Source organism: Ictalurus punctatus, chromosome 2 (genome assembly GCF_001660625.3).
Source record: "Ictalurus punctatus breed USDA103 chromosome 2, Coco_2.0, whole genome shotgun sequence".
NCBI lineage: Eukaryota > Metazoa > Chordata > Actinopteri > Siluriformes > Ictaluridae > Ictalurus > Ictalurus punctatus.
In genome coordinates, this window is record NC_030417.2 from 38,566,096 (window position 1) to 38,579,502 (window position 13,407).

General features: G+C 40.4%; 2 protein-coding genes across 6 annotated transcripts in view; one reads left to right on the top strand and one right to left on the bottom strand.

Moving 5' to 3' along the window:
* Window positions 1–1,760: 1,760 nt before the first annotated feature.
* On the bottom strand, window positions 1,761–11,091 carry emc10 (ER membrane protein complex subunit 10). 2 transcript variants are annotated; one of them, XM_017496308.3, is made up of 8 exons: window positions 10,951–11,091; window positions 9,287–9,353; window positions 8,886–9,001; window positions 8,595–8,696; window positions 7,201–7,385; window positions 6,182–6,272; window positions 3,991–4,090; window positions 1,761–2,073 (listed from the first exon to the last, which is right to left on the bottom strand). In XM_017496308.3, exons 1-7 carry the CDS (start codon window positions 11,044–11,046, stop codon window positions 4,004–4,006), a joined length of 744 nt encoding a protein of 247 aa, XP_017351797.1. In that variant the 5' UTR covers window positions 11,047–11,091; the 3' UTR covers window positions 1,761–2,073; window positions 3,991–4,003. The 2 variants fall into 2 exon arrangements, with proteins under 2 accessions (XP_017351797.1, XP_017351788.1); XM_017496299.3 differs by lacking the exon at window positions 3,991–4,090.
* Window positions 11,092–13,084: 1,993 nt separating this feature from the next.
* Window positions 13,085–13,407, top strand: part of mybpc2a (myosin binding protein Ca) — a 39,798-nt gene continuing 39,475 nt past the window's right edge. For 3 of the 4 annotated variants that reach the window (XM_017495857.3, XM_047161688.2, XM_017495867.3), the window contains exon 1: window positions 13,085–13,237. In XM_017495857.3, the coding sequence (XP_017351346.1) occupies window positions 13,216–13,237 (22 nt within the window). In that variant the 5' untranslated portion in view covers window positions 13,085–13,215. The remainder of the gene's footprint in view (window positions 13,238–13,407) is intronic. The other variant, XM_017495876.3, reaches the window with a different exon arrangement.

A 13,407-nucleotide genomic window follows, 5' to 3' on the forward strand; every position in this document is an offset into this window, starting at 1 on the left:
GTCCATGGAAATCTGAAATGGCACGAAGCCAAAGAAGAAGATTAACCCGACACCGAGAACGTCGGCGGAGATTCCTCTGCTGTCAACAAGTCTCGTTCTTCTCGTTACTGATGTGTTTGCCTGAAATATCCTTAAAATAAACCCTGGCCGTGTTTGGACCAGTTTGGACAAACTGTCCTCGTGTCATCTGGTGACAGCGGGGATGAGTCCATACTCATCTCACCTACAGTTAACCGCGTATACACTTTATTCAAGCCCCGGTGCAATGAATGAATGAATGAATGCCTTTTATTGTCTCTATACATATGTACAATGAAATTAAGAGCCACTCCTTTTTGTTCCATGCAAACATATACATTCAATACACAAGAAGAATAAACAGATAATACACAGATAAATAAACAAAATAAATAAACAAGATATACAATATATGCAAGATAGATATGCAAGGTGGTTGGGGTGGATGGGGGAGGTACTATGAAATGCACAGTTTTGAGACACTATATACATATGCTGTGGACTCAGTGCATGTGTTTGTTTATCATGGTAATAGCTTTCGGGAAGAAACTATTCTTAAATCTACTAGGTCTACTAGGCAAATCAGGTTTATTGTCAAAATGTTCAGATGTTTGCGATGAACACATCAAACAAAAGCAGCTGAAATAGTTCGACACAACGACTGCTTCGAGTGGTTTGTGGCTCAAAATCAGATAAAAAATCCACAGAAGATCTGGGATTCTGTTCTGTGGAGCGAGGAAACAAATCTGGGACTTTTCAGCACGAGGGATCAGCGGTACGTCTGGAGGAAGAAGAATGAAGAAAGAACACTCTGTCCACAGTCGAGCATGGTGGAGGCTCGGTGATGCTGTGGGGCTGCTCTGCATCCTCTGGCACTGGAAACCTGCAGCGTGTGGAAGGCGAGATGAATTCACTGAAGCATCAGGACATCATTGGATCTTCCAACAGGACAGTGATCCCAAGCCTACCTCAAATTCCACCGAAGCTGGGTTGCAGAAGAAGTCCTGGAAGATTCTACAGGGTCATCACAGTCTCCGGACTAGAACCCAGAGATAGAAGATCTCTGGTGGGATTTGAAGAAGGCGGTTGCAGCACGCAAACCCAAGAATATTACTGAACTGGAGGACACTGCTCATGAGGAACGGGAGAAGATTCCTCAGGAACGCTGCCAGAAGATCTGCATCTCGTTTGCAGCAGGTCATACCAGCAAAAGGAGCTCTACTAAATACTAAACATGCCCATGAAGGGGGTGAATAATTCTGAGACTGGAGAAATCTGGAGAAAAAGTTGTATTTTCAGTTGAATTTGGGGCAACCGCTTGACGCAACATCTCTGTAGGAAAAACAGGAAGTAAGCCATTTCACACATATGACCTTGAAGTGACCTTGACTCTGACTGGATCAATTGCATTACCTAGTGACCATGGCATAAAAACGATCGCCATTTACTCGTCGTTTTTCAGTCGCCTCTCCGTGAGCTTTGCCTTTTATGGAGTTTTGTGGGCGTGGCTAAATATAAATGAAAAGAAGTTCAGTCAAATTTTTAGTTTGAAAACATTGACAACTTTACTGAAAGATCGATGAACGACGCCCACTTATCACAGTGCATTGTGGGATTTAAAACGTGCGCTGGATTTTCTGCCACGTTTCTGACGCCACTGCAAAACGGCCGCCCCGAAACGTCTAAACGTTAACGGTCGAAGAAGCCTCGGTTAGCGCTCAGGTATCATTAGCACACTCAGATCATTTCCAGCTCGTTTTATTCAATGAATCAGTAGTACAAACAAACAAACAAACAAACAAACAAACAAACTTTGTTAAACCCCTCCAATGTGATCTTAGTTCATTAGCATGTGAAATCTGCATTAGATTAATTTAACATTTCTTAAGTTATTATGTACAATTTTATAAACCGATAACAGCAGAAGAGAAGTCCCCGTTGCCATGGGAATCATCGGCCGCCGCCGTTGGCTGCGCCGCCGCTTGCTCCGCCCCCAGACTGGTCTTGCGCTCCAGACATCATCAGAAAGAGGACGAGAGGGACGATGTACATCCACTAAGGAGCAGAAAGAACAGAGACACGGACGGAATGAACGCTTTTGTCTGATCGGACGTCTTTACTGAGGGGAAAAGATGAAAGATTTGTTAATTATTAAAACATCGTAGATTAGCGTAGCGATTTCACGAGAAATTTGATTAATCGGGTGCGGTTTCTTTGTGAGACACCTTCAGTTTCATCCCCATCATCCAACAGTGTACGGGATCACGATATTAACATTATTCAGCTAAATATCTAGCCCCCCCCCCCCCCCCGATAATTAACAGCTGTCATGGGCATGGTACATGAAGCAATTAACATACGGAAAATATATATGTGTCTAAAATAAATTAAATAAACACCTGAATCGGCCAATCAGGAATAAATATTTTTTCTGGTATAAGAATAGCTCCTAAAGTATTTATTACACACACTGGTGATGGGACTAAAGGTGAATAACAGAAGTGAGGGAGATGAAAGAGGTTCAGAGAGTCTTTTTTAGCGAGTCGACCAGAGAGTCATTCAAAGACTTTTCAGAGTCGATTACAGAGTCGCACGGAGTCATTAAGAGAGTTTTTTATAGAGCTGATAAGAGTCTTTTTGAGTCGATCAGAGAGTCATTCAAAGAGTCAATCAGAGAGTCATTCAAACAGTCTATCAGACAGTTTTTCCAGAGTTGATTACAGCCTTTTAGAGAGTCGGTCAGAGAATCTTTTAGAGATTTGTTGAAAGAGTTTTTCAGAGTCAATTTCAGAGTTATTCAGAGAGAGTCGAGCAAAAAGTTGATCAGAAAGTTGTTCACATAATCTTTCAGAGTCTATCAAAGAGTCATTCAATCTGAATGCCGATCACGGAGTCGTTCAGTGAGTCGATCAGGAACGTGTGTTTGATTAGAGACGCGAGTGGGAGTGATCGCTGATTTCCAGATCTGCCATTTCACTCTGGTCAGTGTGCTGCTTAGTTAATCATAACACACACACACACACACACACACACACACACACACACAGCGCTTTTCCACTGGACACTGTGGCTCAGCAAATCCACCATAATCCCCCACACTGTCTCCATTTCCAGCAACACAGAGCCGAGCTGAATTTGGTTTCCCGTCTCACTTGGGTACCGTGTGAGCCGAGCTGGGACGTGTGGCTAAAAAACAGAGAAAACGATCCTACTTTCATGAGAAGAGATAAGTGACTGCGATGGCCACACACACACACACACACACACACACACACACACACACACACACACGGAAAGAGAGAGCCAGGTTTCTGGGTTCTTGCCGAGCCGCTGTGTTCCGTGGACCAACACTTACATAGGGAGAACATGAAAAAGATGGCAGAATGAGAAACACCCCCGCCCACACACACACCCACACACAGAGAATCAGGTTAAAAAAAGTTCTGAGTACATGACCTTAAAACGTTAAGAAAAAGATTTTTAGAAATCCATTTCCCTAAAAAAAGTTAATCTTTAAGAGGTTAACATGGCACTTGTACAGCTTTTAAACTCTGTTCTGACTGGTGGGCGGAGCTAATTTCTGTGCCAGAATAATCTAGACAAAATATAAACAGAATCCTGAAGTAAAGACTCTAGTGAGATCACCTGGATGGAAAATATCCACAAGTAGTCCAGGTTCTCTGTGAAACTGTGTGTTTATTACAGATCTAGAAACACAACGAGTCCGAACGTTACGTACTGCCGCTTTAAAATCAGAACTACCTGCAGAAATACTTTGCTTTTATTTTCTCATTTGTAAGTTGCTTTGGATAAAAGCGTCTGCTATACGAATAAATCTAAATTTACTTTGGGATTTGTTTGTTTGACTGATGAGAAAAAAAATCAGCTCTTTTTATTTTTATTTTTAAAATGCACTCAAGACTCTTTTGCGGCCTGAACAAAGCGGACGGAGTGTGTGAGGGACTTCGGTACTTGGCCGTGTGAATCAGCTCTGCTCTCTGGCGGCCCCTGCTGGGGGCTGCGCTGAACTGGTGGCCATGAGGAACACTGCACCTCCCACAATCAAATACCACTGAAACACACACCGGCACAGAGTCAACACACACTACACACACACACACACTACATACACGGTACACACAGTACACACACTACACACACAGTACACACACCGTAACTAACATTTTTCCTCCCTTTCTAAAAAAATATTTATTGGTTGTTCATTAGTTAAATACACCGTATACACACACCATTTTTAATAATTGAAAATCTCTCGTTCCTTTCAAGAGTTATAGCCATAAGTACAAGTGGCCACGCCCACTTCAAACACTTTGATATGACCTTGCAAGGCTAAAATCCAAACTTCAACCTTTTTTTTTTTTGATAATTATTGATCTAAGACATCCAAAGCTGCCATCTAGTGGTTATAATATCATTTTCAGTGAGTTTAGCTTAAGAATACAGTCATTTTCCACCTTTTTAACTATTCTGGAGAGAACTATTGCACAATCTACATAAAATTTGTGTGTGCTTGTTCAGAGTCATCTGTCGCATGAGCTTACCTACTTTCCAGAAGATCTAAGCATTCCTTGATGAGTTATAGGCTTTGGGGTACACTTGCTCAAGCCCACATTTTAAGGGCTTTAAACACATGAGTAAAATGTAAAAAGGTTTTGCGTGTATTGTCTTTAACTAGCCTGTAGACACCTAGATCAGACATAGAAAAGACTATTTACTAAGGAAATATACGGTTTTTAAAGTATTTTAACAGTTATATCGCCACCTATTGTCCGATCTCCATAAAAGTTTGCATGCTTCTTTAGAATGATAGTTTCGGGAAGTTTTGACTTTAGGATTTATAGGCTTTGAGGATATTTTGCCACGAACATTTTCTAAAAGACCCTGTTAGAGCTATCCAAAGGGTAAAGTTCCACATTTTTTAAAGAATTATTGACCCAGAGAGTAAAGCCTTGGACTAGTTCGCAAAAGTAGGTGTTTAGGATTATCTGGAATATTCACCGAATGGCTTGACGGGCACCAACGGTTCTTGAGGCTAATATGTTTCACATGGGAAGAGCTATCGTGCGATATATATTCCATGTGCATTTTGACAACACTGCGTTATATACAACAGTTAAAACCTACACAATTCGTCATAGCACCACCTAGAGACTGATTTCTTTTAAAACTTTGCACAAATCTCTTAGACCTAGAGTAATACAGGCCCACCAAGTTTCGTTCCGATTGGCCATTGTTAACCTCGTCTAATCTCATTTTTTTCCGGTATTGCAGCGCCACCATGTGGCAGAACCGTGCAAATTCATAGATTGACATCCTACATAAGCATATCAAATTTGGTGAAGGTCATTCATTTCATTCAAGAGTTAGAGCCGTTTATGTAAAATCGGCCATGCCTACTCCCTGCTGTATTTGTCTGCATACCGAAGCTACGAACAGTCGAAACTTTTTTCAATACTCTTGATAGCGAGACTCCATAGAATCATTTGGCACTCGTACTTTTGCGAACCAGGACTAATTCACAAAAGTACGTTTTTACAAATAATCCAAGACGGCAGAGTCTACGACAAACGGTCTAGGACTTATGAGCAGTTTCGCGGTTTTGACAGCTGTAGCGCCCCCTATTGACAGGTTTGGCCAAGTCCATGTTTCTGAGTAGCGAGCAATACTACTACCACCATCTCACCAAGTTTCAAGTCTCTAGGCCTTACAATTTGGCCTGCCCAGTCAGTTTTATGCTGGAATAATAATAATAATAATAATAATAATAATAATAATAATAATAAAATATAATAATAGGCTTTCAGCACTACGCATTTGAACCCTTAAAAACTTTCCAAACAGCATTGTTTATGATATACATCAAACAAACAATTATTATTTCCCCCCACCCCTACTCTCCAGCCAATCAGAAACACGATCCCGCATGAACAGGAAGTACTACATCCTACACCCACCATCGAGATGTCTCGTATTTGTATTAGCGTCATAGTAACCGTTTACGAATGACGACATGGTAAGATGTTTGCAGATGGTTCCGAGTATGTCCTGCGTGTGTGTGTGTGAATGCTTTGATTTGGGTTTGCTAGGATGTCGTGTCGACTCGTCACGCGCTCTAGACACGTTTCCGAATCCAAACACTCACGTATTTGGCGAAGAAGGATTTCTGCTCCTGGGGTTTTCCTTTCTTGTCCTGTTCCTGCTCCATGCGCTCGATAAACAGAGCCGTATCGGGGCTGGAGGACGGAAAGACATCCATCAAAAAAACTCAAATAAATTATTTAGATAAATCAATTATATTTTGACAGCCTGGACTTATTTCTACTTTTTCGTGAGTGAACAACAGGGGTGGGCCGATACGAGAAAAAAATAAATCGCGTCACGATATCTCAATAAACTTCTAAACTTCATGAAATATTTTACATTTAAACAACTGAAACTTTTATCCAAAACGTTTTTTTTTTTTTTTTAAACAGGCATGACAGCACTTTGATCATTTCCGATACTCACACTGAAACATCGAGCATCCGGATTTCTTTAAAAACATGTAACTAAAGACAAACACGACACGCACCCTTACAAATCTCTATAAATCATCTAGAAATATAATAAAAATCCATCAATATGAACATTTCTCCCCCCCCCCAATGCAATTCCATTTATTTGTTTAGGATCGGATAAAATGACTCGTTACATTCCTCTGATATCCGATCCACCCGATACTGATCCTGCGATCACGATATTTTATTTAAAAAGCATATCGTGATATATCATTTATCAGGAGATCGATATTATATTGTCATATCGTCCAGCTCTAGCGAGCATCCAATCAATGCAATGCGGGAAAAATCCAAAGCCCTAATCAGACAGGATTAGATTTCTGCATAGAAGTGGGAAATTTATATATTTGTCTGAATCCGTTATGTCTGTAATGCGTGTGTGTATATATATATATATATAAATAAATAAATGCAGAACAATAAAATACACATGGCATTTTAGAGGATGCCTCAGACAGACATGTAATGGTCATGTGACCTCCTAATAATTAAACGTGGTCACGCCCCCAACACCAAGCACAAAACTATCAGTTTGTATTAAAATGAGAATTGAGTAGTGTGCGAACGTGTGTGTGTGTGCGCGCGTGTGTGTGTGTTTCCTCACGCCGGAGCGTTGACCGGCACCATGACGCTGATGGTGGTGTTGAACGTTTCCAAGTCCACGTCGTCCTCCACCTCGGCCCCACGACACGCCCCGGGCACCGTCACTATGGAGACGCCGATGAGGGAGCCGCTGACGTCGGTGTGCAGAGTGATGACATCACTCAGGTGCGACTCCACCAACGAGCACTGAAAGAGGAACCGAGGGAAACGGAGAAATGAGGCGAGGCTTCAGTGAGTCCGCGCTGAAGTTTTTACACACATACGGGAATACCGGAGCGTTTCAGGACAACGTTTAACGACTGGGATAACCGCGAGAGAGAAAAGGACGAGACAGAGTGAAACAGTGAAGAATAGACTGGAGGGGGAAAAAAAGTCGCATAAAATAAACACCAAGAGTCCTGAAAAAGTTCTTACATAAATAAATTTGTCTAAAAAAAAAAAAAAAAAAAAAAAACACCAAACAAATAATACAAAATAAATAATAACACATTTTAAAGGTGGGGGTACAAACTTTTGCACTAATCTGTATATAAGAAGGAAAAAGAAACTGCAGGAAAGGTTCTTAAATATATAAAAACAACAACAAAATCAATAATAATAAATAACCAAATAAATATAAAAAGGTTGGGGGTACAAACTTTCGCACTTAGCTGGAAGGACTAAAAAGGAGAAAACCAGAAAGACACGGCGAAATAGTGAAAGAGGAAAAAAAAAAAAAACATAAATAAATTAATAAATAAAAATGTTAAAAAAAAAAATAAAAAATCCCAAAACAAACAACAGGAGACATGAAAAGGTTCTTAAACTAATTTAAAAATAAAATAACTGACGGGAAGTTTATAAAAAAACAAAAAGGTTCGAATAAATAAATAACATTATTGGTAAGGGGCACAAACTTTTGCACTCAGCTGGTGTTATTATAGAAAGAGAAAATAAGAAATAATCTGTAAAAAGGGCGGAGGAGATAACACAAATAAATAAAGTAATTAAAAAACTAATACATAAACAAACAAACAAACAAACAAATACATAAATTCACCTAAAATTAAAGGGGGGAAAATAAAGAAAATGTATTAAAATAATCCTTTAAACTTATAAAGATAATATTTTTTAAAACAGCAAGAGGCTTAAGACCTGAAAAATAAAAAAATAAACAAACAAATAAATAAAAGGGTTTATATGCAATAATAACAATAATAATAATAATAATAATAATAATAATAATAATAATAAGAAGAAGAAGAAGAAGAAGAAGAAGAAGTAGATATATAAAACAACAAATATCCAAGCAAGTAAATAAATATTATTGTTTATTAAAATACTAATTTAAAGTTTAGGGCGCACAAACTTTTGCACTCAGCTGCGTGTACAACTGTAAACACTAATCAGACGTACGGCTCTGACGAAGGCGCTCAGGTAGCCCTCTGACTGTCTGTCTGTCTGCAGGAACACCCGGGGAACTCGGATCCTGTACAGACCGTCTACAGCCGCTACGTCCTGATCACACACACACACACACACACACACACACACACACACACACACACACACACACGTCACACAAAGTTTCTTCTTTCCCTGCATGTACTCCTGGATAAGATCATGCTCTGTGGGAATGATTGTGAAATCGTGATGTGATATTTTTGTCACGTGGCTCCGCCCCCAGCTCTGAGCAACGTCTCGGACCTTGAGTAAACGCCTGTCCTTCTCCGACAGCTCCATCTGAGACAGAGCCACGCTGTTCTCCGTTCTCCCGGCCTTCAGCTGGATCGTTCCACGGGTCCGAAACCTGGGCACGTCATCTGAGGAGACAAAAAACCCCCATAATGCATCAGTATCACAGTGTGTGTGTGTGTGTGTATTACACTGTAATGTCCTCATGCACCGGAAGCTTCTCTGATCCTTCTTATTATCCGTATCGTTTTTCATCCCTGTCCTGATTTCACCCAATAATCCTCTTAAACAGATCACATGGTGGTGTTCTTATTTTTTTAACTTTCTCCCACCAGTTAATACAAGATAATATTTACCCACAATCCTGAAAGTCTGATTTTTCTGTCCGATTGTAAGCCCGAGCTGAAACTCACCCACTTCGAAGGAGTGCTCCAGCGTGACGGAGAACCCGGCGAGCTCCGACTCCACGCCGTCGGGCCCCTGCACACATTCCACATAAACAGATATTTATTTATTTTTTAAATGCCTGACATCGTGATGTATCTCCCTTCCTGATGTAGGGAGATGGAACTAACTTGTTTCATGGATGTTCCTTAACATTACACGTCACCCTTCTCTGCTGCCTTTCACACTGTGACTCATCACATCCTCTTGCCAGCTCTCTCTGGCCTAGATGTCACCAGAACTGCTCTGCGCTGGGTGGAATCCTATCTCTCAGGGGTTTCTGAAACTCACAACTGGGGTTCCTCAGGGCTCAGTTCTGGGTCCAGTGCTCCTTTCTAATCAGACTACATCTCTGGGGCCTGCAATTGAGTGTCACGGGTTCTCATATCACTGCTATGCTGATGACACTCGGCTCTATTTGTCCTTCCAACCTGAAGATCCATCCGTCTCAGCACGCATCTCCACCTGCCTGTCTGTCTGTCTGACATCTCAAACTCTATGAAGGAACGCCACATTAAGCTCAACTTGGAAAATAAACGGAGCTTCTCGTAATTCCTGTCTGTCTCTCCATCAACCACGACCTCACCGTACAGCTCGGCCGAACCACGCTCAAACCGACCAGTAAACCTCGGAGTGACTTTCCGTGACCGTTTGACCTTTACAGACAAGATTTCAACAACTGTAGGTTCATCCTGTACACCATCAAGAAAATCAGACCCTACATCACCGAACAGCATACACAGATACTAGTCCAGGCTCTTGTTATCTCAAAACTAGACTACTGCATCGCACTACTCTCGGGCCTCCCAGCAGATCCATCAAACCCCTTCTGATGATTCAGAACGCAGCAGAACACCTCACACCCCTCATCTCCCTCCACTGGATTCCCGTAACCGCCCGTATCAAATTCAAGGCTCACGTACAAGATCTTGTCCGCTACAACACCTCCCTTCCTCAACACTCGCAACCTGCGATCAGTTAAAGGCCAACCTCTTCCGTGAGCACTTACAGTAACTAACCCCTAACTAAAAATCCCGTATTGTAGCACCACTGTATTGTTCTCCGCTCGATATATCGCTTTGCTCGTACTTCCTCATCTGTAAGTCACTTTGGATAAAAGCTTCTGCTAAATGAATAAACATAACTATAAATGGATTAAAAAAAAAAGTGGTATAAGAGGAATAAAACACATTGGGACATGCTGTTATAGGAAAATAATAATCCACTTCATGGTGCTGAGGGAATATTTTAATTCTCACCTAATGTGTAAATCTGTAATATTTAACAGTAAATATGTGATTTGGTCACGTGACCACGTGCTTCACTCATTCGTGCAACAGGGCACAAAACGTCCCATCCATATCAAAGTGATGCTCTCTAACGTTCTATTACTTACATTTTAGTCATTACGAGAACATATTACTTTACACCAAGAAACATTGTGGAGTTTATTCATTTTTTTTCTCCTTAAAAAAATGCAGAATTATGACAATATGCCAAATAAAGCCGTTAAACGGCTAACGTTAGCCGACTAGCACAGACTGACACTTCCGATTTAACTGATACATATCCGGTTTGTTTTGTAAAATAGATTTTATTATACATAGATATATTTGACCAAACACTCACTCACCCTTCTGCCGTTATTGCAAGCCCCAAATCCTGTATAAAACCCTATAACAGTCGTTAAAACAACCACCGCAAAGGATAAGTATCCTGTCGGAGCCATTTTGCCGGTGCGTGCGCAGGAAATTACGCAATGACGTACCGCATTACTTCCTGAAGAGCCCGGAAGTAGAGTTACCATGGAAACGAAATAGCGGCTAAATGCAAAATGGCCCTCTTTTGAGTGTTTAGTGCATTACGCGCGGTGTAAAAAACATGAATCAACACTATTATTTGAATAAACAAAATTAACTCCCTAATGCAATTTACGGTTCACCCTAAAATTGAGTTTAATGTAATTATTGAACAACAACAACAACAAAATATATTATCATAGTGATATTCAAATCCCAAATCTGTTAGTTTTATGTTACTGGACATTTGAGTGTATGTTATTATATAATATTATAATAATTACAGTCTTGATTTCTTACTATATTATTAAAGTATACTAATTTAGACGAATAGTTAATAAGTAAATAATATGATGTTCTATCAAGTTGTTATTTGGAATAATTTCATTGTCCTATAACTCTGTCCAAAATGGAACAAGTAGGAAACTAAAAAAAACACAGACCATGCAAAGAACCAAAAACAGAATCGAATCGAGTGCCGTCAGTACAAACAGAACAGTAGAGTAAACAAATGTACAGTGGTTTAAAAATACACAGGAATGCGTGAAAAGTTGCAAAGTCGGCATGACAGAAAAAAAAAAAAACGTAATGAATAGAACACTGTGTGTGATTCTGTTGTAGGAAAATAATCAACGGACAGGTGGTGTGAGGGAGTGGATTATTTTCCTACAACAGCATGTCCCCAAGTGTTTATTCCTCTTATATCACAGCAATTTACCCATGATTGCAATTTTTATTATTTAAAAACAGCCTTTAAAAAATCTATTTATAGTAAGATTTAATGGTGTGGAACGTCTGTGAGACAAGTTAAATCCTGTTCTCAGTCATTCCATCACCAGCCTATTTTTATCTCAAAATGCTGGTATAAGAGGAATTAAACACTTGCGGGTGTGCTATAAGAAAATAATCAGCTTCGGGATGGTAACAGAAACTCCATCACTCGTTATTTTACTACGAAGGTATGTGCGTTAGTTCCGGATTATTATTATAGGGTATTTTGGTGTAGAGTACAAAAAGAGTAAAATGGCGCATGACGCCTCGTTATTATTCTAAGTCTTTTTGCTAGGCAGAATTAGATATCAGATTTAGATCAGACCCCAGGGATCTGAGATCATAGTCATTGCTGAGGTAAAAATATTTGACATTGACCTAATTCGCTGTAAATTAAATTATAAGATTATAAACGTAATCTTAGTATTTTATTTATTTATAAGCGCACTATCCGGTGTCACCCAGATGACGACGGGTTCCCTTCTGAGTCTGGTTCCTCTCAAGATTTCTTCCTCATATCGCCTCAGGGAGTTTTTCCTCACCACCGTCACCTCTGGCTGCTCATTAGGGACAAAGTCATACATTTAAAATCTATATCGTGAATTTATATATTTCTGTAAAGCTGCTCTGGAACAATGTCCACTGTTAAACGCGCTATACAAATAACATTGAATTAAATTGAACCGACTTAACACTCAGTGTTGTTGGTGCAGAGTGCTCGCTGCCCCATTCAGCTCCTTAGAGTTATTATTGCACCTACTGGGCAAAAACAGGAACTGCAGTAATCAGTATTCGAGCCTGTTGGGGCAGGAATCACGCTGCCCCATGCTCAAGAGTTAGTTAATGACAGGGTTACCAGATTCACGGTTTGACACAGCTGCCAAGATCTCGTTATGTTTCTCTGGTTGCTAAGAGACCAACGGTTTTGTGTTCAGAATTGTCCACACCTCCTAATGATCCTGTCGCTACATCGATTAACATAACCTTTAATGACTTCGACCTCTGTCATAACCACACACGCGGCTCCAGGGTCAGTCCTGGGTCAAGGCCATCACCTTTATAATAAACCTCCTCCACTTATCCCTTTCTCTTCTTTCACACATTCTTTCCACAGACACCTCAGATTATTTCGAGATCTCAAGTGACACTCTGTTCTGTCCCTCCCTCCTTCACTCCCTCGCTCTCTCACTCCTGCTCTCATCACACGCCCTCCTTCATATTTCTTAATATATAAATGGATAGAGGATCCAGACTGTACACATCGAGTTAGAGGAAAGGGGGAAGACAAAGAAGAGAGAGAGAGACACGTCAACACATGAAACAGGAACATGCCTGAACCGAAGAAGCCAGGTACTACCATCAACCTGCTCTAAATAACCGAATATAGGTGTAATCAGTGGGAACTAGACAGAATGTAGGAATTAAAATCGAGATGTTCTGAGTGGTGATAAGTGTGCTACCGCTAAATTGCAGGAGTTTGGACAAGTGGCTGGATTTAATTCAACAAAGACGTAGAAAAA

Excerpts from the sequence above, each read along its gene's own strand:
- emc10 (XM_017496299.3), bottom strand. The coding sequence starts at position 11,046 with ATGGCTCCGACAGGATACTTATCCTTTGCGGTGGTTGTTTTAACGACT. Across the intron at positions 9,002-9,286 it reads GGAGCACTCCTTCGAAGTGG|ATGACGTGCCCAGGTTTCGG; the intron begins GTGAGTTTCAGC and ends TTGTCTCCTCAG. Across the intron at positions 2,074-6,181 it reads AATCCTTCTTCGCCAAATAC|TGGATGTACATCGTCCCTCT; the intron begins GTGAGTGTTTGG and ends TCTGCTCCTTAG.